Source organism: Linepithema humile, chromosome 1 (genome assembly GCF_040581485.1).
Source record: "Linepithema humile isolate Giens D197 chromosome 1, Lhum_UNIL_v1.0, whole genome shotgun sequence".
Classification (NCBI taxonomy): Eukaryota; Metazoa; Arthropoda; class Insecta; order Hymenoptera; family Formicidae; genus Linepithema; species Linepithema humile.
This window is the reverse complement of record NC_090128.1, coordinates 45,451,760-45,475,439: the sequence shown is the minus strand read 5'-3', so window position 1 is coordinate 45,475,439 and position 23,680 is coordinate 45,451,760. Positions and strand designations below refer to the sequence as shown.

General features: G+C 41.7%; 1 protein-coding gene across 10 annotated transcripts in view; it reads left to right on the top strand.

Moving 5' to 3' along the window:
• Positions 1-23,680, top strand: part of lilli (lilliputian) — a 199,455-nt gene that overhangs the window by 81,674 nt on the left and 94,101 nt on the right. For 5 of the 10 annotated variants that reach the window (XM_067352889.1, XM_067352904.1, XM_067352894.1 and 2 more), the window contains 2 exons: positions 4,645-4,734; positions 7,936-8,125. In XM_067352889.1, the coding sequence (XP_067208990.1) occupies positions 4,645-4,734; positions 7,936-8,125 (280 nt within the window). The remainder of the gene's footprint in view (positions 1-4,644; positions 4,735-7,935; positions 8,126-23,680) is intronic. The other 5 variants (XM_067352915.1, XM_067352922.1, XM_067352906.1 and 2 more) reach the window with 1 other exon arrangement.

The following is a 23,680-nucleotide window of genomic DNA, read 5'->3' as shown; positions in this document are numbered from 1 at the left end:
AAAATTATATGTATTTACGTATGTATGTGTATGTAAGTCTATTCATTAAGCGTACCTTTTTTAATTATTCTATAAAATTTCCTTATTTTTTGTCAAGTCAAAGTTTGAAATGTAGCACAGAGAAAATTGCAAATTTAAGTGCATCATTAGATGTAAACACGGCATTAAGTGTACAGTGAGGTAACAGCGATTATTCCATTTCCTTCGTAAAACGACAATCGCGCTGCTCGCAGAATACACCTTTACTCTCGCGATTATCTTTTCAGTTTTGCATACAAACACGCTTAAATATTTAATCAGTAGTATATTAACAACATGTTTACCACTTCGCAAATTCACTAAGCAAACCGCTTGCTGTCAAATAGTATTATATTTTTGCGAAGCTTTGTGACTTGCAAATCATTAGTACAATTATTACATATATGTATATTCTTACTTCAGTAATAATCTGCTTTTGCAAGAAGATTATAATATAATAATATAACAATAAAATGATAATACATAATGTCGGGGCGGAAAATGCACTCTCGATAGAGGCAGAGGAAAATCAAAGCAAATTGGAAAACACGCGCGGAGAAGAGAACACTCGAGAAGAGGCCGTCGTATCGTCGGGAATTCGCGAACGCGCAATCCGCCGTTTAGCCTTCGCGCCAGGCTGAAAATAAACGCGACAACTCACTCGCTCTCGTCTCTCTTTCGTTGCTCTCGCTCCTTTCCTGCTCTTTCAGAGTTCGCGCATGTCGTCGTTTATCGGCGTTTCTCTGCCACCTCCTTCCACGATTTGCGTTACACCGCTGCTTGCGCGATACACTGACGTATCGTTGATTTCTCGCGTCAAATTTCTCTCGCGGAATTTTACGTTGCTTTATTTGCGTTTATCTTTATGGAACTTTATAAAGTTTTATGGGTTCCTCCGCGATCGGTAAAACGTCGATGTGTCAGTCAACATTAAAATCCTTTGTACGCTTCTCCTGCGATCAAATGAAACGGAGCGAGTTTTATTTTAACAGAATTTTAACTCGATACTCGATCACGAAAGATATTTAATGAGAAAATTGTGACGGAAAACAGATAACGTATAAATTTTCATCGAACAAAAATCGGCTCGAAAAATTAAGCCGGAGGACGCTGGCGAGCATAAAGTCTAGCGAATCCCGTTGTAATTCGTTCTTTTAACTGGAAACGATACGTGTTTCTTGATGCATGGCACTCACGGTCTAAAATGGACGTCGTCAGTCCTAGTTCGTGTTAACCGGAACGTTCTTCTCCCTCTCTTTAGCGCTCGCTGAGTGGTTAACGAAGTCCGCCGCGTCGAATTCGCCACACGTACAGCACGTGCGTGAGCGTTGAGCTTATATCTGTGTGTAAGCGTGCCGTGCGGGCTCTCACGCGTGTTCGCTCGCACGGGCGAGCGGCTCTTTAAAGCACACACGAGAGACTGACATTGTGCGAGAGAGATGGATGGTTCTTTATTACTTTGGTAGACTTTACTCTGTCTTTGGAGACGCTCCAAATAAGAAATCGTGCCGTGAATTCCGTCGCGCTTGATTCAATGTAGAAATTTCGCGGATGTAAGAAGAGATTGTAACGCAGTGTGCACGCATATCTCGATACAAAGGCTCTTCGGATGTGACAATCGACAATTTCGAGCAAATTTATGAGTTAAAACATTCTCGGAACTTTTTCTATCACTTACTATAACTTTTATTATCACGATTCAGAAAATACCGTTCCGAAATGTTGTCGTTGGCATTTTTACAATTCAGTTTTCGACCACCTTTCACTAATCTTGTGTTTACTCGTCGCGAATTCAGGAGGGGGGGCAGGTGTACGTTATGCAATTTATTTATCTCGTACAAATTTGCTTTATCTGGCGCAATGTCGCTTTTTTATGCGACCAAAATCGACTACTTCCTTTCACATCGTCTCCTCCCCGTCCCGATCGCCAGAAGGAAAATGATCGCACATTAAATCGTCGTGTTATTTGACTTCGAACGTCACGCTGACGTCTGCGCGTGCGACCAAGCCGAGTTCCTTCGTAGAAGCGTCATACATTTCATCACACGGTCGTGTCGTAACCGGCTCTCCTTATCGCCAAGCTCCATTTTCACTACACTGTACACTACGTGAAAACAAGATTGTTTCCATCGTTGTTGAACCTCGCGCGGCAATATTATCACACGCGATATTTCAAACACTATATTATGTTTTTATATTTTAATTTTTTGTTTCGCTTCTTTCCGTTTGCGAACTTGTGAAAACATCTTGCTTGCGCATCATTCACGGTCTTTGTGCTCAGTTTCCAGTTTTATGCAACGTATATGAGCGAAATCAAGCATGTTGAACGCCAATAGTCAATATAGTTTTGAACAATTTAAGGTACTCCATTAATTTGTGACATCTTCTTTAGTTCTATTTTTATTCCGCATTTTCCGGTCAACTTTTTATAGTCGAGTTATTTCGTCTGCTCTAAATTATATCGCGACAAAATACCATCGAAGGGGTTGCAAGGGGCTCGCGGTACATGAGCTCGTTCGACGTTTACAAAGTAGCGAACCAAGCGGAAAGAGCCGCGCAACGCGCTTGATGTCCCTCGTAAAACATGGCCACGATGTTTTATTGGCCGACCGAGAAGACGATCCCTACGTGGTGGGTGGGGTCGATAACGCAATAATCCTTTATCGCGCAATTGAAAAGGACAGAGGGGCGTTGGGGGAGGGGGGAGGGAGAGCGGAAGGATATTCTTTGGTCGGCGAACAGCTCGGGAACGATGACGTTTTTACGGACCGGCGACATAAATCGACTTGCTCGTGAGTCGGATAAGGAGCACTGAAAACGTTTTTACCCGCTCGAAGCACCACTAGTGATTCTTTTGAACGGTAGTTTCCTTCCCCTTTGCACCTTTTGTCTCCGCGGGATTTCGTGGAAAAAGGTCAGGAGGATAAGGATAAAAGATCGCAGTGTAAAACACTGGAATAACAGGCCCGACCGGCACGATGTTGACTCTTAACTCTAATTGTAGGAAGATATGCTTATGAAGAGAGAAAGAGAGGGACGTCGTATATATAAATAAGTAATATAAATATCTGGAAGACTAAAGAAATTTACTTTCAAAATTATCATCAGCGCGAAATTTATGATCTGGGACGAATACAAAAGTAGTAAACACTCCGAGAAAAGGAAATCATAAATTAAAAATTCCATTTCCGCTTTTTATTGTCATTCTCATTAAAAGTGCAAATTGTTCGAAAAATAGCGATTTGCAATTAAAATACAATTTAAAATTTCCACGCATTATATTTGATTAATTTCTTTAATATCATCACAATATTAAAAAAAAAAGATTTGGACAATAATATTTTGACATGTAAAAGCAAGGAGCGATTTGTTGTAAGAGCAGCGCGTCAGCTTGTTGACGAATGTCGAAGGTATTTCCAGCTGCGAGAGCGCGGGGCCGATAAATCGCGTCGAACAGAAGCAAATCGCGGCATCCGTCGATGAAAACAGCGATAGTCGAGGCCGCTCTATTACGTGTAATCCGGGATTTAAAGCCAAGACGATGGATCGAGACGGATTAGAAACTCGGAGTAATAGATGTCGAACGGATCGGCGAAGAAGAGGCGCGTGGTTAAGGCAGATCAAGTGAGATTTTCGATTTGTGGTTTCGTTCGTTTAATCACTGCTTATTCTTTTCTCTCTGAATTTTATCTTCAGACTTCTTTACGCGCTCGCAGATATGTATAGTACATACTTTTATTTATTTGTCGCTTTTGCGGAACTTTTATAAAAGTAACAGAACTATTATAATTGAAACACTCTCTTTTTATCTTTATACAATGCACAGCTATATCACGCGTATTAATGTGTTTATATTATATCGTTAAATTATTAAATTATCGATTATCGTATATTTTGCTTTGGTCTCTGGAGGGCTTGTTAGAGCAACAGTGGACGCTAATTTCCTCCCCCTCTCTCTTTCTTTCTCTCTAGCTTTCGTATATTTCCATCTCTCTTCTTATCGGCGAATTGCGAATCGCAGCTGGCGAGGGCCGCTTTAAATCATCCCTTTCTCATTACCATTTCAAATGGGTCGCGATTAACGCGAATTAATTATCTACGATGGCAATATTCCGCCTCCAGGGCGGACCGGAACGCCACGCCGCCGCTGCTAAACGTTCATTCAACGAGCAGAAAAAATCCACCTCGAGGTACATTCACCATCACCGATATTGAAAAAATATCGGCTAATTCGGCTGCTACTACGTAGGCCATGAAAGAGACGCGAGTTAATCCTCGAAGGATTAAATCGATCGCGACGCTCTTGTTCGTCGCGAATTGAAAGCGCCGTTGGAAAATCGCCGCCACTTAAAAGTATCTTAATCGAATACAATAAAACTTCACCTTGCGCTCTCGCGATAAGAATAACGGATCGTAGTAATCATAATTAATACGATAATAGATTTTTCACCTTCAAAATTACTATTTCAAATAACTTTACTTTTGAACGGATGTTAAAATATAAAGTTTAAAAAATCAAAATTCAAGTACATTATTCTTTAAGTTTGTTATTTTTATCAATAGTATTAAAACATCGCAACAGGTATTTTCGAAAAATTAACCCCATATGTATTGTTAATATATTAGAAAATCGCAAATGAAGATGGATAAATTAATGGGACGACACACCGCCCAAAACCGAGCTGAAGCCGAGCTTAACGTTCACAGTGCGAACAGGTACGGATTATGTTATCACCTACATGTCTACATCTGACTATCATGCGCACGAGCAACAATACCGGGCGCAAGAATCGATAGGAAAAATAGCGGACGTCGAACTCGAAAAGGCAGTCGATTTCATTGTGAGAGCGAACGGTGATTTCGATAGGCAACTCTCCATAGACGCCACCATCGACGTCTGATTGTACCGGACTGTTAATCGAACATTTTTGAAAACTGTCCGATCCATTCCTCGCACGGGGCCATCCGGGGTTTCGATCGCGCAAATAGCCGACAGAGAGGACGGTGCCTCTTGTCGAGTGCGCTTCGGGTTCGTTAGCTCGATGAACTTCGATCGTTCTGTGACAAGGTTCCTAGACATTCAATAAAGCCGAGTCGACGAGCCGACCGACGTGGAGTCTCTCTCGCGTGCTCTCGGGATAGAAATGCTTGGTTTTGCTGCGCGAAAAAAGAGCGAGTTCAAAGAGAACTTTCACCCTCTTTTAATCCTTGTATTTTCTCGTTTTTTTTCTCATCAAAATGTTGAATTAATATCATTGAATTAATTGCAATCAATAAATGTTGAAAGATCGAGAAATCAGCACTGAACTCCGCTCTAGACACGTCCGACAATTTCGAAGCTAAAAGAGATCTTGGAAAAGTACATCGTAATCATCTTAATGACGAGGAAAAAAAAAAATTTATTCGCTTATAAGATGCACTCATTGCACAAATCTGTTTCGCACTTTTTTCTCGGTTCAGTCTGCGATTAGCGGCGAGCGACTTAACGCGAGCGAGCGGTCGCGGTTTTTCTGGCATCGATTTAGTTAAAAGTATACTTTCTAGCTGATTTAGCGAAGCATGAAGCGGCGCGGGGAGGAGAAAAAAGAAGGAGCCCGACGACACGCAGTGGACGTCGAGGTATCGATCGAGAAAGTGTCACGCGCGCGACGCGACGATGAGGCTGCGTTCGGCCGTGGAAATACTCGTGCGGCTAAATGTGGCGATTCACGTGTGCGCGGAAAGTCTCCGCCGATAACAATGGGAATAAACGCGCGAATAGGACAAGCGTACTCGAAAACAAATAGAGTCGTTCTTAGAGCTTCGACGGTCGATTGTGCCACGAGAAATTACCGTGTCATTCACATGCACGGCCAGGGGCGTCAGATATTTCTTACCGTCATGAATAATAAGCAGCTTTGAGTTAATAAAAAGAAAGTACGTCGCGACGAAGAAAACACACTTGCGAAAATGAATGTTCTGCTGTCTCTTTGTTTTACACACATTGCAGTCGCCATGTTACACGTCGCATATGACGCGCTCTCAAAATTTGTTCGATGAAAGGGCGACGCATTGTACAACATTGTATAATAGGAATTTATACTAATAACACCGAAACATCTGTCGGATGTGGTAAAAGCGAAAGTTCACGCGCGGTTCTTCCCGGAGTCGGGAATAATTCGGGAGCGAAAGGGTTGAATACGATGTAGTTTCTTTACCATTCATCCGCAATTAAGCGGTCGCGAACAGTGATTACTGCCGGTACGTTTAATTTGCATGACAATGCAGGCTGTTCGTTCGTTCGTCGGCATGCACACACGTTTTCCCCCATCGAGCGCGCTTCGATCAAGAAAGTATCGCACGATATGCGGATTGAGCTTCGGGAAATCGACTCTTAATCGGAATACGTGCTTTGCTCTATACGAAAGCCAGGCTTGGGCGGGAAAATGGCTTTGCCGTCGTTATTTAAGCTGCGAACGTTCGCGCTATGAATTGTCGGGCTCAGACGAAAAAATTACTGTTTTTTTTCGCACTTTGCAAGTGTTTTAAGAAATGCCGCTGAAGCTTTGACGACGATATCGGTGGAATAGCTTTTTTCTCTAAAAGATAATTTTTTTTAAATATATGCAATGACGATATATGGCATTAATAATTACAACGGGTAATTAAATCTTTTTAAACATTTTTTGCGCGTGAATAATTCTATATTTCAAATCTTTGATCTTATTTGACGCTAAGTAATTTATTATTTATATCTCCATTTCTTAATGCCTTGCGACTCGGTAATTTACTCGGCAATTTATTCACTTATCGCTACATGAGCTCGTGATCTTTTGTACTTCACATAATACGCGATTATATTTCTTCCCTTTCTTCGCGATACACAACGTCGGTGTTCCTCGTCATACTTTGTGTACACACTGAAAAATATTTTCCGATCGTACGCTTACGATATCTCGTGCGCCGTATTTTTGCGGAGAAAAGTTTTCTATCTTGATGAAAAACAACCGAGCTCTCGTATCATGCGCGCGCGTCACTTATGTTAATGCATTCGGGAAAACGCTGCAATGACCGTTAAGTATATCACTGCGTGCGGCATTAGCATCATGCCTTGACAAGTCATCCAACGTCATGTCAGATAACGCACATACGAGGAGGAAAATACCGTCCTGACCGACCTTTAAGCGTCTATTTAAAGCACTCTTCGCCCCATGCTGGCTACGTTGATCGCGTTACGCATTGTGCGAGTTAAAACGTAAAAATTCACAGTCTTGAAAAAATCATTGCATTTGTGAAATACACGCTCTCTCATCCATTGATTCACAAATTATTAAATATTTATGCACTTTTTTAGATTTTTAGTTGCAAAAGATACAATTTTTAGATATAAAAATCCGTAGATTTTCTAGCTTCAACTATTAACTACTTCGTAACAACCGCTTTTGCCTGTGAATGACGGCGGTTACAAAATCGTAGCGCTTTGTTTGTTTTGCACGTAACATCGCGGAACACCGGAAACGTGACTAAACAGGTGTTTGCGCCAGCTGCGACCGCCCTCGCTATGCTTCGTCACGAATCCCTTCTGTCCGCGTCTCCGTCTTCGTCTTGTCTTAACTATCCGCCGTCGGTAGATGCACTTCCTAAAACGTTGCGAGTTATTCTCAGCGGTGCGTCATAAGCAACGAAATTCCACGTGAATGCGCTTTCGAAAGACAAAGGCATTTTCTGTTCTGGTTAACCGATCGCCTAATAGCGATAGACGAACGTGTAGCCTGATAACAACGGATTGCAATCTCGAAAAATTGATCAGATCAAAATGACGAGTAATCAATTTACTGTTTCCTTTTGCCTTATTTAGAAATAAGTTGCCGTGGAAAAAGCGGATCTTTCGTTTTGCGAACACGTCGGTAATTTCGATGGACTAATTTTGTTTTACAGCATTGAACGGGACCGGCTTCGGGAGCGAGATCGCCAAGCCCGCGCGGCGATGTCGGTCCAGGCGGAGCAGGCGGCTGCGGGTGGCGGTCCTGATACGAGACATCATCATCACCACCACCATAACCACGTGCATCACCATCATCCGAACCATCATGTCACCCCACCGAACCTCTTTCGCGCTCCCGTCAGGGTGAGTACATTTTCCATTTATTCTCTTTTATTCCAAAATGTCTTTCCACTGTGCACACTTTCGCGCGCGCGCGCGCGCTCCCGTTATTATCGATCGACTTTTATATCTGGAATATCTGGCAAATATTGATTCGAAGATGAAATGGATATCTTCATCCCAATTGCACTATTTTTAACAAAATGAAAATATGTTCTCGGTTTAGGTGATAGCCTTTAAATATCGTTGGTTAGATAACCTTTAAATATCACCGTTTCTTATCGCCGGATTCTTTTGCGTTGATTTTGCAATGATTAGCATTTTTAATATATAACTACGTGAGCGACGCAAGTCAATCTAACTAATGTCGCGCTGCGCGTGAGTGGGCGTATCATTTCATAAACTCTCGCCGACTTTAGTTTTAATAGAAAGATTAAACTGATGTTTTTAAAAGGCATAGCTTTTTTTAGAACTTGCGTAGAACTCGAAAGTTCTTGAAAAGAATCTAACACAAGCATATAAGAATTTTTTCGAGATAAATTAAGAGGCGGCATAAATCAAGTCTTTTTTTTTTTTTTTTTTAATTTAACGATCAGAATTATTTTTTTGTCTATCAGAAACTATAGGATCGTCAAAATTGAGGATAGCATTCTCAATACTTTATGAGATTCACGGAATGATACGTTATGTTTACCGCACAGCACCGTGATAAAGTATTCTCACGAATGGAAATTAAAACAGCTACCATCCACTGGCTATTAATTTATTACCACTTTTTTCGATAACACTTTTTTTTTCTCTCGATGCGGAGGACAGCATCGTGCGTCAGTTAAATTGATGTACCAAACATTTCGCGGTTTTTTTTTTTTTTTTTTTTTGTCCGCCGAGATGACGCCAAAAATGTTTCTGTACGGGGAAATGAAAGTAGCGATGAATATTGACTTGTCGATCAATTTTGCCGCGCACGATTGCATCTCGTCGTGTGCATTTAACATCAGTTCTAAAACGAGCGCTGGTCTATTTTTCCTATGAAATGACGTTTTATTAAGCGCGATTATTCGCCGGCTATTCGCGACGGCTGCGAAATCGCAAATAACAATTAACAAGCGCGCGAGAAGCGAGAAAATCTGGCTTACGTCCATTCCTTATCGCTCATCTTTATTCAGACTCTCGATCTCACGTTGTCCGATCGCTTAATGGATCTTTCTCTCGCGCGTTTTAAGGGCCATTTGTCGCGTCTTTTCACTTCCGTCTAGTTACCGAACGGAAGGCACTTCGCCAAGTAGATTCGCTGACCGCTTCAATTAACGTTAACCGATAACCTTTCGTTCTCTTCTCGCTCTGTATATAAATCCACCGTGATTCGCGGCGCTTAATGAATTTGCTCTCAATCATAACCATTAACGTTATTCGCTTTAAATGTGAACAAGTCGGATCGCCAGCAATTATTCTCGCTTTTTGGTTTTTAACATACTATTAATACTAGCGAAGTACGCAGATAAAAATCGCGAGTTTTAAAAATAATAAAAATTGGATTAAAAGGACACATTTCCCGATATCGATACGTGAAAAGTCTCAATTAATCGTTCAAGTTTTAAGATTCAGCTACGTAATTATCGTGCAATTTAATCGGAATACTATTGCATTTCGCGGAAGTCTCTGCGAGCAGAAACACGAATATCACTTCTCTTGTTCGCTAAGAATTTATAACTTCCTGATTCCATAATTCTTCCGTGACTTGGAAAAAAAAAAGGAACGAGTAATATAATTACCTCTCGTGCACTGAGATTCTTCGACCTCAAAAACTTTAATTTGATCTTTGCGACAATCGTTGTTATTTATAACAATGCCTGTCGTGACTTTATATTATTCGTTATGAATTATTTAGCGTTTTATATTGCGCGCAATTGTGGGCGGCTCGCTGCATTCGCTATAAAGGGCATTTGGCGCTACCTTTAAACTTTCTTTCCACGCGTCCGTCCTTCCGATTGTGGAATATTTTACGCAAGTAACATATCCACGATCCTTGAAGCTTTTCGAGTTCAATCCTGAATCTGGCGCGGCAGTTGCCTTAACGCAAACCTCATATGGCCGTTATAGCGAAGTCAAAGACCCATTGGGTCTTTCCCGTCGATCGTAAACATAACCTTCTTCTCGCTTCTCTTCAGCCTCCCTCACTTTCACCCTCCGGTTTTACCCGCGCTGTTCTCCTGCGGGATTGCTCCTGGCGAAATTTATTCCTAATTTACGATGCTATAACTAGAAAACGAATAATCTCTTTTTTTCGAACATCGTGCTGTAGACAAAATTTAAAAGTCAGCTCCTTTCGCTTTTTAAGTTATTATTATGAGAAAAGATTGCTCTTCGAAGATTGTGTCTGCCGATTCGACAGTCTTTTATTTTTCAAAGCAATTCTGGATATTTGAATTCCATGGCCAGTGGATACACTTAAATCTAGTTAAAATTCGTCTTACGGGATAGTCGCTCTTGAGAGTAAAATTAGCCTTTTCACATCGAGAAGCAGCTGTATTAAAGCGACGGTGAAAGCATTAATTGATGGAACGAAATAAATTCCCGCGGTGGAATTTTCTTTGATTCGAACAACCGGTTTACGCGCGCTGCGACGCGCTTAAATGTGACATTTGAATATTAACGACTTTGAAGTCCACTGGACGTGTTTCATACGCGATAGAGACGAAAGAAAAATTCAGTTTCCTTCGGCTTGTTAAGCCGCTTAATTATATAACAGCATTCGCTCATTACGCTCGCATGTCGCCGCCCCGGCTTTAGATCGTTAATAGTATTTCTTTCGCGGGGTGCAAATAAACCCCGACTGTGCTCTGATTGGCCCTTTCGCATACTCAACAGGTGTTTTCTCGACTTTTAACCTTTCTTAATGAGTATTTACGAGAACGTTAGAGCGATCCAATTCTCTTAAACATTGCGACAGAAAGAAGATCATTAATTTTTGGTTTATTACGTTTGCTTGGAATTAGTAGGAGGATTTCACAAGTTGAATAATCAAGTGGTATGCAAGAGAAAGAGAGGGTATTAGCCGTGTAATATATTCGTTATGATTATTAATTTACTTGTTGTGACTGATGTTCTAAAATTATAATAATTATTAAAAATTGGTTGAAATGCTGCATCTCACGGTTTTGATTATCGTGCTTTCAGAAAATCAACCGTAAATATTAATAATGCATGACGAATGTATCTCATTGCTGAAACTGTGATTTTTATAAAAAATTAATTATGCATAAAATATTTTTAAGCATCCATAAATGTCGCAAAAATATCTTATTTTTTATTAATTAAAAATACGAGATGTAAAATTAAAAACTTTAAAGATAAAAAAATTATGTATTTTTTTGGTTTATCGGCCATATTGTTTTTCGGCTTCTTAATTTTATTTAACGATTTTAATAATATTATAGAATGATAAAAAGTTGACTCATCAACTCTTACAATTTTTTACTTACTTTATATACTTTATTCATATTTGTGTAGGCGTATATTTTTTACACGATTTAGTTTGTTCGCATTAGTATTTTGTTGCAACCGCATAAATCCCTTGAGACGCGGATACCTAAGTCGGATCAAAGTCGGTTTCTCTAACAATGAGAAGAAACGTGTCCTTCGTTACTTCGCTGAGACGCGGCTGCGATCGGTGCAACGTGCCAGCTCCCTAACAACCATAACTGTAACCACGCGTTAGTAACCGTACGATGAGTCGCGAAGCCGCTCGGCGTCTTCGTCGCCCAAGCGGAACGTAGAAGCAGAAACGGGAAGTTCGCGGTTCGCTCGGAAAGAGGAAGAGAGAGGGTTAGGAAAAGGAAAGCGGGAACTGGAAAGAAGGGGGGGGGGAGAAGTCGGGTTAAGAGGAAGAGGGAGAAAATGGCGCCGGTTTCTTACGAGTTCGATCAGCTTTTACGACTCCGCTTCTATCCCGCTCCTTCTTTTCTTTGATGTGAAGTGCAGTCGCGAGCGGAAAAACGGATTCCGCGACTTTTCCGCGGCGCGTCACGTAGCGCGTCTCCGGAATACCGTATCCGGCTAGTATTGTCCCGCATTCTCAATATCGGGAAACGTGATGCATTGATGCGTCACGCACGGACGACGTGAAATATCGACTGCAATCTGCGTGATTATTCACGCGAGTGTATGCGCGCGTGGGATCGTCAAAGACACAAGAATACCGTGGTTCGAATTGATTAACGCGGGAACGCGGTTTTCGGATTTCGAACGTACAGTCGGTCTAAATAACACCGAAAGCCGACGAAAAGTCCAAAAGACGTTTCAAAGAAGCTTGAAAAGCTTTTAGGAAACTAGCGTTTTTCCTGGATTCTACTGTCACAATTTATTTGACTATAAATATCGCAGATTTTTAATGGAAAATAAATATGAATTTTTCATCGTATGCGAAAAGAATCGCGATTCATTTTCAATACGCTTGCTTTTTCCCTCGTATTTTCCAGCGTACCTCTTTTGAATTTCGCTTCCTCATCGAGAGAGAATCTGTATTTCGCACTGTTATATTCTTGCGTCTATGGGGATCGTTATCCCGGTTGTCCGTCGCGAAAATTCCCCCGAGTGCGCGCGCGCGCGCGCGCGCGATAGTTTATCCCGTTCCAGCTCGATGTTTAAAGTTCGCCGAGATTAAAGCTTGCTAGTTGGGAGATTACCCGGTCGGATAAAGCGGAACGCGGATCGACCTCGGAGAGATGCTATTAGTTGTGTTGTCGTAGTCAAGTCGGAAACTACAGTGTTTAATAGCGACATTAGCGGATAACACGTGTAGAGCCTTCTGCATTTTTTTTTTTCTCGTCGACGATTGGAACAAGCAAATTAATTAACGATTAAAATAACAATATCGATAAAATATCTCGCGCGCGCGCATGAGAAAAAAAAAACATCGATTTCTGAATCCCCGAGCTCGAGAATATAACGATTTCAATCGCCGGTCTTCAATCAACATCGCAAAATGCCATTATGAGGCATTGGAATCCCGCGGATGGAGCACCTCGGTATGCGAATCATTCGCGCGGGCGGAAATAAAGATGCTGTACGTGTGGCATGGACGTTATTGCGCGGAGAAGTTCGACGGTGCGCTTCGCGGCGGTTGCGGCGTTAAGCAGAGCCGCGTGTATTTATTACCGAGATTAACGGCGCGCATTTGCATCTCCATATAGCGAGCCGCGCGTGGCGAAAATTCACGATATAACGCGAGTAACGCCGCGAACGTTCGACCAGAGAGAGAGAAAGAGAGAGAGAGAGAGAGAGAGAGGGATTTTGATGGGGCTTATGCTGGAGTGTATGTGTTGCGCGCCATACGTATCTAATAATCATCGGATCTGCCTGCATTCGAATCTGCTTAACACTTTTCTAACGGGTTGCAAACGAGAAACACATTGATGTTTGCGTTTATAATTACAGAATAGTGATTCGTTGATGCAAAAAAATTTTCTAAACCGAGAAACAGCTGTTGCAAAGTGATGCAATATTCCATGAAATAAGAATGGAAGAAATTTTTTTCTTATTTTGATCAAATCTTTCTCGCCAAGCTCGCGAAAGAATCTGAATCAAAATTGCGTTGTAATTTAAAGCCGGGGAAAATTCGAGATTGGGATACTAAATTATTCGCGCGAGACAACACTGTTCACTGTTTGTGCATGCTGTGTAATGCTTTGTAAGCTGGGAGCATCGTTTTACGAATGGTTTTTATTTTATCTCGGCTCGCGGACATGATTTGTCAAGAGCCGCTCTTTACACACTCGTGGATGTCAGCGCGCGCGATAAAGTTATTTGTCGTTCTTCCGCGAGAAAAACGTGTTCCTCGTGACATAACAGTCGCGACACGCGTTTTATTCCTTTGTGCGGCAGATAAGGGGACTGCGCGCCCCCGCGGCTTTTCCCTTCTTTTTCTCCGCGTGGTAACATGTTCAAACAGAGACGGCTAGATTGAAGCGTCTCTCTCTTTCTTCCTCTCTCCCTCGCTCGGTTTCCTTTGAAGCTACTGCAGTAAACGAGAGCACTACTTCCTTATTGTACGAACGAGCGGCGCTTTTGCCTGGATTTAGAAACAAGGTACAAATAAGAATGAAGAGTACGTTGCTCGCATTAAATAACATGTCGCAATACAATGGAATCATTTTGCATTAAAGTGACGATTAATAAATTAAATAATTCACTTATATATATAAAATACGCATTATTTCTCAAAATGATTTTAAACTATTCTGTGACATGCCATTTATCGTTTAAAATGTTATCTTACTGACACATTGTTATTAATAATACTTTTTTATCTTATATCTTCTCTCACGTTTGCATGTTGTTTGAAATTCTACGGGATAAAGCGCTGAAATGTCGAACGCTTTTGCGGCGATCGATTGCCGACGGGCTTCCCCTAGCAGGAAAACTCTTTTAATCCTGACGAACGAGGGTGGTCGATCTCGCGTTGATTACGTGGTCACTTCAGTCGGCCGCAATGGGTCACGCAGCACCAGGTATGCACGCATCCTGGTCGAATCGCTATTCTCTTTACACGTGCGCCGACTATATAATTAGCCGATCATAAAGATTTCTTCGTAACAATGAACAGGCCGTGTGAAAATCCCAGGACGCGCGATTTTCCTTCGCCCGCGCACATAAGGAAGCCTGTATCCACCGGGGAGAAAATTCAATCGAGCGGATAGCGAGTTTCTCTCTCTTTCCCTCTGTCGAAATAGAGAGCAATTCCTACCTGCCTTTCCCGGAATTCCGACATAAGCCGGTTTCATCGGTACCGCCTTCGTTTCTGCGATCCCGAGGACTTCTCGGACTCGCGCTGCCGGTATTAAACAGACGGTAATATCGATAGCCGCGGCGTTGAAATGCAAATTTCATGCAAATTTATGAAAAAGTAATGAAATTGCGAAATTAAGAAAGCTGCGAATGCCGAGGAATGTGAAAAAAAATCTGGGAAAGATTATCGTGGAAATAAGAAAATACGAAATTATTCATAAATTATAAATAAAAGCTCATTCAATAAATATCGTTGAATAGCATTTAATTAACGATATCGATAAATTAAGCTTATGTCATAACAACTTAGAAGATTTAGATTATTCCCTTAATAAGGAGGGATTCAATATGGAAAAGATTAAATGACTCGCGACGTCGAGCATCAGCTTCAAGTACTATCATCCATCAGAGACGAAACGTTAACGATCGCGATATTTTACTGCGCGGTACGAAGCGCCGGTTGTAATGGCGTATTTATTACATTATAAAATACGAGCCACGCGTCATAAGAACATCTCGCAATCGTAAAGCGTATATTTACGCGGCTAAGAATGCACATATTATATATATGCTTTTATTATATATAACACATTGCGACAGATAAAAAAAAATATATATATATAAACATATCTCTCTTCGGGTGCAAGCATCACGTGCTGATACCGTTCTTCCGGCATGACGTCGCGATATGCTTCTGTTAAACGCGCCGGAACTAAAGAGGGCAAAGAAACATCATGTCGCGTCACCGCGAGGATTCGCGGGTAACAACGTATCGGAGAGATATCCTCCATTTCCTCCGTGGGCGGGCGACGGGCAGATCCTGTCCGTATCCTGTCGGATATAGCACGCGTCTATATATTGACTTTACGTTCGAGCGGAGTTGGGAAACCGGAGAAAAGCGGAATAATAAAAGAACGAGGGGGGGGGAACCGGAAGCAGAAATTTTCGGCGATGAATGCCGGGCGGAAACTTCAGCTGCGACGTATCAAGCGCGTATCACCGCGGGTGATACATCATGAATTTTTGCTATAATGTACCGCACCGGGCTATAGGTCATTAACTGCTTTCCCGCGTCGGGCATTTTTGCGGAGAACTAAAAATGCCAAACATTTTTATGATTTAATGGTTTTCCGCTTTTAATAATGATTAAAAACGAGATACGTTCACATACTATGCAAGTATGTTTATATTTATTCATGTGCTTTATTACATATTTTTGGTAAAAATGGAGATGTCCGGGTTTATTTGAGCAAATCGGGGAATTCTGTGCGGTATAATTGAAATTTTAGAATTCTCTTTAATTCCAAAGTTTTCCAAAAATATTCTGCTCATAATATAATATGTATTCGTATTTCTAACAAATCATATTGTTTCCAAGAGTTTATTCGAACTCATTTCCGAGCGTTAAAAAATTTTTTTTGAAATGTTATAAATATTTTCTCTTTGTTTTTAAGAGAGAGAGAAACATGATATATATATATATATATATATATATATATATATTTTACTTCATATACATATAACTCGCTTGCGACCGCTTAGAGAATGTTATGAGTTACGCAATGCGCCTTTGTTACGCCTGAAAATAGCAGCGTTCCCGGCCGATTAATGGACGCGTTTAACAAGTCGTTTCTTGTCGTTGAAATCTCGATTACCGACGAGAGGAAGCATCGCGCATTTATTAATACACCGTGGATGAATGTCATTGCCGCGCGCTCGCGCGCAGAGAGCCGCGCGTGTAATTAAACACTCCGCGGTCATAATCTTGCTTTTGAAGCGATGGTGATTAAATGCGGTCTCGGCGCGAAATGTAATAGACTGCGACAAAAGCGACGGCATTCATACGCGTTGCTTTTCCAACGTCTCATCAAATCTATTACACACTGTACTTTGTATTCGATTCAGTATCCACACGCTGCAAACCTGAAAAAAAAATACTAGATGTTGAATTAAGAAATTATTTCTATTATTCCAACATTGAGATGCATTGAAATGATTTTTGTTATAATATAAAATATTTAAAATAACTACAATTACGTTAATATTACATATTGCATAAGAGAATTTATTTATTTTAGAAAATGGAATTTTAAAAATATTGATAAGATGCAGCTCTCTATGGAATTGTGCGAAATATAACGATAACATGGGCTGAATATAATAACGCGATAAAATTATAATATGATGAAATAATTTGATAAATACGCATTAATTTAGCTTGAATACACAACTGAATGAATTCTAAATTTGTCAGATTTTGATTCTAGCTATTGCTAATTAACGTTATACTTGTGAAATATAGCAATGTTATTTTCCGAACGATGGTTAATTTCGCATCGCGAGAAACATCGCATATCGATATGATCGCGATAAGCTCGTGCATCGTATATATCAATGCGCGAATTACGCAATCCGCTCTGTTCGATTTTAATGACTATACATATCGAGGGAGCGCGATGACGGCGGCGACGACGACGATGACGATGACGATGACGATGACGATGACGATGCCCGGCAGCAGCGATGGCAAACAACGATCATTTCCCGACAAGCGTTCGCGTATTGGTAGCTGGAAATTCATTAAGGCTTCCTGCACTCGCGCTAAAATCAATCGACCGATCACCATTGCTTTCATGCAAATTATCTGGCTACCATTGTTATATATTGATATGCAAACTGATACCCCCTAAATATCCGTGAAAATCTTTACACACAGCTCGTTTCACTTGCAAATGCGTAAGGACACTTGTCAATTTATTCTTGCGTAGCTTCTGAAAGAATTTTGCTATGAATACTTTTATCATGCGATTTTTTATCAATGCGTTCGTTTGTAAGCTTCCCGTCGGCGAGATTAAAAAAGTCTTTTGACGATTTAGCTATCATCGAAGGTTGATTATCGCATTTAGCTCTTATCAAAGATTATTATTACATTTACGCTCGGCTTATCGTGCACAGATATTGCTTTGCAATAAACTTTATTCATAGAAGCAATAATTATTATTACTTACGAGTATTAGTTGCACGTAAATAATGCTTATCGGACATCGCTGCAACGGAGCATGCAGTGTAGATACACTGTTAAGGATCAATTTCTCAACGTGTTAATCCCGGGTAATGAACAGATCTGGAATATATACGGTTATATTCCTCCGCATTAGTAAGTCTACGCGAAACATTTTCTCACGCGAATGAAATTTAGAGGAAACTTTCTGCAAACATGCAGTTTGCAAAACGCAAAAATCGAATTTAAGTAATTACACTAATTCAAATACTATTGTTGAACAACTGTATTGAGTCTGAATTAAAATTAAGTAAATCAGACATAATTAAGACACTCAATTGAATCAATTAACTAAATTATGGAAATATTTTTTTTTAATGTCAATTTATTTATTAATTTTACACATATTGGTTAGGAGAAGTGTAGAATAAGGTACATAAAATGACTGGGTACATCTTCATTAAACATTATTTTTGGAAAATGAGACTAGCTTTGTACACGTTCATTAATAATGCGCGGCGTGTAGCGGCCAGTCACGTAAAATCAGCGCCGGCGCGGCGAAACGTGTTGAGCAATTTCGGCACTCTTTGTCCGCATGTCGTTTCGTTTCGCGGGGGCCGCGTGTGCATTAAGTAGATAGGTTTTCGGACACATATTGTCCATTAATTCGCCGTAGCGGCTTCGGAAATCCGCCTTTCGCGATTATCCCGGCGCGGCGCAGCGCGGCATTAAGTCGCGCGCTTTTGCGCTAAGCGGAAAGCGAAGCCCGTGATTTGTAGGTCGTTTGATCGTATTATACCCGTCTCGTGGTTTACGTAATCCAGACGTACGTGTCGCGTGTCGCGTACGTGTCTGTTTGCATCTCGCGCGGGCGCGCACGTCAAAATATGTGTACGTAACGAGGAGGCTAGCTCGCAGTCACAGTTGCGCCTGTGTGCGCCAGGGTTTTACTCATGTGTGGGTAAGTCAGTGAACGTGTGTGTATGTGTGTGTGTGTGTGTGTGTGTGTGTGCTCGCACACTGTTCTATCGAGCACAGAGACGCGAGAGCGTCAGATTATAGACTGGCTAGGCTAGATTCACAGACACAGACGCAATCTCTTCTCGCTTATTCTGTATGTGTGCACGAGTATCAGGATGTATGTGTACGCCTGCATCTCCGCCATACTGTCAGTCCCCTCCCTCTCTCTCTCTTTCTCTCCGTGCGACGGCACACAATGAGATATAAAATAAGACACGGAGAAATAAGACGTGGCATTACCACCGCATAATGAGGTACTAACTACAAGAAGCAATCAGTCAGCGAGCGCGAATGTGACTGGAGAATAAAACAAATGTGCGATCATAGGTATATATATATTCTTTCTCGCTGCATCTTGTTATATTTTCCGTACTCGGAATCGCACAATGGTATACGATCTTGCTCTTTGACGAAGCAATTTTCTTGGAAGCAAAGATTTGAAAAAAATTTAACGAGTAGATCGCATTGCCGGGAGGAGAAAGTAAAAACTAAAAATAAACGCACAGCCTGCGCGCTCCAGTGGTTATATATATATATATATTTTCTATTAATATCTAGCAAGGATGAATAATAAAAACACATAAATCGACTTATGAAAAACATATAATTTAATGACAGCAAAAAAAAAAAATAGCAAAAAATATGACGCGTATATACGTATAAAATATAAAACAGCTCGGCGTGCGGAATATGGCGAATATTCGCGCGCACGAGCATTCACGCCGGGAAGCTTTTATAGATTCAGTGGATAGCAGCGGGGGATATACGTGTTTACTTATACGATCTTCGGATTATACGTTAAGGCTGCATCGAGCTCTACGATCGTACCTATCGCCGCTGTTTCTCTTTCGCTCTCGCTGTTCGATCGAGCGTGGTGCGTTTCAAGGAGAGATCGTTTTATATTTTGTTGGCTAAGCGCGCGCGGACTCTCAACCGTGTGCCGCGCGATTTTTCCCTCCCGTCATCATTTAAGGCCGATTTAGTGCAAAGCACACACCTTTCCGCTAACAACGCCAACACACGTCGGATCTTTTTTGTCAGGTGCGTAATATTTACCCCCGGCTTGATCTATCGCGCGCATAAATTTACATAAACGCACATGTGTTCTGCGATCAATGACACTCACGCGACAAGGTTATGCGGTTCGTATTGAATAGTTAATCGATTTTATGAGCAACTTTTTTGGCACAACTGCGCAATTTGCATAGGTTTACATAATTTTTCCTGATATCCGAAGGGAAAAGTATTCGCGTCATGAGATGTTTAACTTGCAAATGTATTTGCATTTCTTATTAATACGTACAAGTTTTTTCGGAAAAGATAATATATCTCTTCAGTTTCGTGTGAGATTGAAGTGAATAAGAAAAAGATTAACTTGGATATTTTAATGGATGGATACTGCGCAGTTATTCGAAAGGAAAAAAATTGTTAAAGCGCCGAGTCAAAATAATTTCTGCGACACTATCGCGTATACACGTGTATGTTTGAAGTCATGGTCTCTCGATGTACGTGCTCGATAAGCACCGTGTCGAATTTCGTCGCCGCATGCAAAATCTGACGCGCCACTAGTACGAGAACGAAGAGTGCGAGAAACGTTTCTCGATAAGCTGCTGTTAATTGTCTACGAAATCAATTATACGGCGCGTCGAGGTTGATGGCATTGTTGCAAACAGGAAATTACGATTTTTCACGTAGAGAAAAACGAAGATGCGTGCTAAGTGAACTTAATTCAGATTACAAAAAAATCGCAACGAGCGCAGCACGATATTTCTTCAAGCGAGTTGGAAAAAAACGCGATAAGCGTGTATTGCTGAGACTCTTCGCGATCGCAATTGTGCGCGCGCGCCGTAAATACGCTTCTCACTTTTCTGGAACGACAACGCGTTGAAAAGGACATGACTCGGCCTTGCGGTCAGGTAGATCCGCGGCAGAAATAATCGTGTTTTCTCCTTAACCGAGAATTTCCCACGGACGGGACGTGAGAAAGAGAGATAGAGAGAAAAAGAGAGAGAGAGAGAGAGAGAGCCATCTTCGCGAGCACGAACTCGCCGCCTTCCTTCGTTGTCCAACGATACTATCGGCGATTCCCGCGCGCGTTTACTTCGCCTCTGTCTCTCGGTCATTTGTCATTCGCCATTGTACGCTTGGACGGAGAGAATCCTAGCGCTGGAAGGAACATATTTACCGGGGCAATTTATGATGCGGACAGGAGCGCCGCGAGGACGGCGGTAATAGGATCGATCGGCCGTGCGGAACGCTTCGATTTTCATGCGCCGCTCAAAACCGGTAGTCTTGATTATCCGTCGGAAGAATTGCCGACTTATCGTTGTTTAACAGATTGCTTCAGGAAATTTCAGAGATAACAAACACGAAGCTACATTTTTTTTTGGAAACTGTTAATGTATCATGTTTCGTTTATTGTTCCACGACGTCATCGTCGGTAATTTGTTTTAGAAAGATAAGCGTCTCTGAATAATTGAGTTTTAATTAATCTCTGTCGTTTTGATTTCATTCAGCTTCATTATTTTCAATAAGTTGAATTATTATTGTATTTAATCGATAAATTATCATGTATAAATAAATTGTTACATTTGAACACGTTTAATCGAACATGTTATATATTAAACGTGATACATTTAATATATTTAATTGAAAACTCAACTGACAGGGATTAGCCGACTAGCCGGAGGGGAAACATGTTAGTTTTGTAACGCCGATCGCGCTCGCGCTTTTATCTCCGAGTCGGTGAATGACATTGATCGTTTTCAGTTTCGGATAAAGTATCGACGTCTCCCTCGTCTCGCGTATGCGAACGAAAGCGAGTGTTTTCCGGAATGTCGTGCGCGCGGCGTAAAAGCAGGAATCCCGTTTTGTTTCGCTATGCCGCAACGCGTGCCGCACGCCGCTAAGCATGTCTATAAATTCTCGCGTTTTCAAGTTAAATCGACTGTCGTCGAGATAACGAAGAGTCGATGGCCCGAAGAAGCAGTCTTCCAGCGTTCAGCTTTTCGGGATTGGTTTTAATAATCTTTAATCCTCCGCGCGCGCGCGCGCGCGGGGAGCCACCAAATCCCGGAAACGCGCCATCCACCTCGTTCCCCTCCCTCTTTTTTGCACTCCCGCAGCGCGGCTTTTAAGTTGCGGATTTTAACAGCGCGGGGCGAAAGGCGGGGGAATGCCGCGCGTGCTCTCTTGGCCGTTCCACGTCGCCTACTACATTATTCAGATCTGTCCCGAGAAGAATACCGGGTTGAATTTTAAGGGGATGGAGAAGTCGACGAACGGCCCCCGCTGTCTCGATCCCATCCTCCTCTCCACCTCCCCCCCCCTCCCCCCTCTCTTCCCCGCGCGTGTCTTCTTAAAGTCGCCCCGATTTTTGCGCGGCTCTGCCCCGCGAGATTTACATATGTCCTGTATCTCGCGAATTTGCATCACGCCCCGCCGGGTACGCGCCGTCCGTTCGTGCCCGATCTCGCTCGGTAATCCCGCCGGTAACGCGCCGTTTGTTGCGTTCGTCCGTGGTTTTCCCTTCGCCCGCTACTTCCTTCTCTTTTTTTGCAGATTCTGCGATTCATGCGCGCGGATTCGCTTTCGCCGCTTTGGCATATTTCGCTTATCGGGGAGTGACTCGCGTGCGTGCGCGGTAACGATAATTAAGTCATCATATTATATATACGGACGACGCAATTCGTGTGCCGTTACGCTCTGACATTCCGCAATTTTACATTGTTATCGCGGCCGTTTGATCGGCAAGTTGAACTTCGCGGCGATCCGACGACCCACTTTTCGATACCTGGGAAAGTTAGTTTTAAGATTGAGAAAGTTAAATATAATTTAATTTTTAATCTGCGAAGTGCGCATCTCTCGGGGTGAAAATGACCTCGGTGCATCTTTAAGAATTATTTGAATTGCCTTGATATTTGCTCCGAAAAAATTCTATGAATTACGGAAAATATTTTTTAAACTTCCTCGAAGATAATTCCATATACCAAGCTTCGTTGTTTGCAGATTTTTTAGTTGTTGTTGCTTAAAGAAGTTACGAGAACTTTGGGATCATCGACATTAGATTTACATATTTTTGCAAGTTCTTAAGAAGGAGATTCTTATCGTCGCGATAAACCGTTCGGCGACAATCTCGATATCGTTTTGCGGCAAAATCAGGGATAAATGATAAACTGGTTACATAATTGCGTGTTGATATTATTACGATTTGCACGATAAATCACGTACATATATCGCTGACATTAACAATGGTGAAATCACGACGAGTTTTATAATTAACCACCGACAGATCAGAAAGCGTTTACATTATTTTCAACGTGTTGTTATAATCGTTTAGATGAAATATATTTATCTCTTTCTCTCTCTCTCTCTCTCTCTCGACGCCGCGCGCGACACAACAATATCAGGACGATTTAGCGGCGATGCGGAGCGGCACTGCGATTTCCGTCATAGAGGCGCGTTTCACTCGAAGGACAGCCAATTATTGCACAACGCGCGACATAATTAATTAACCCCTCGCGCCAAAAGCGTTTATCCGTGAAACACACTTTTCACATGGAAACAATTCAACATGTACTCCCGACGCAATAAACGCGTTAATTAAATGTATAAGCTCTGTTTGATTTGCCGTGTTACGACAAAGTGTATATGGCATTTAAAATGCATACATTTACGGGCCGTTCTATTGAATTGCACATAATTGATTGGGATTCGACATAATGCAATTATGTAATGCATACAGCAGTGATGAGGTTTGAAATTTTCAGCGT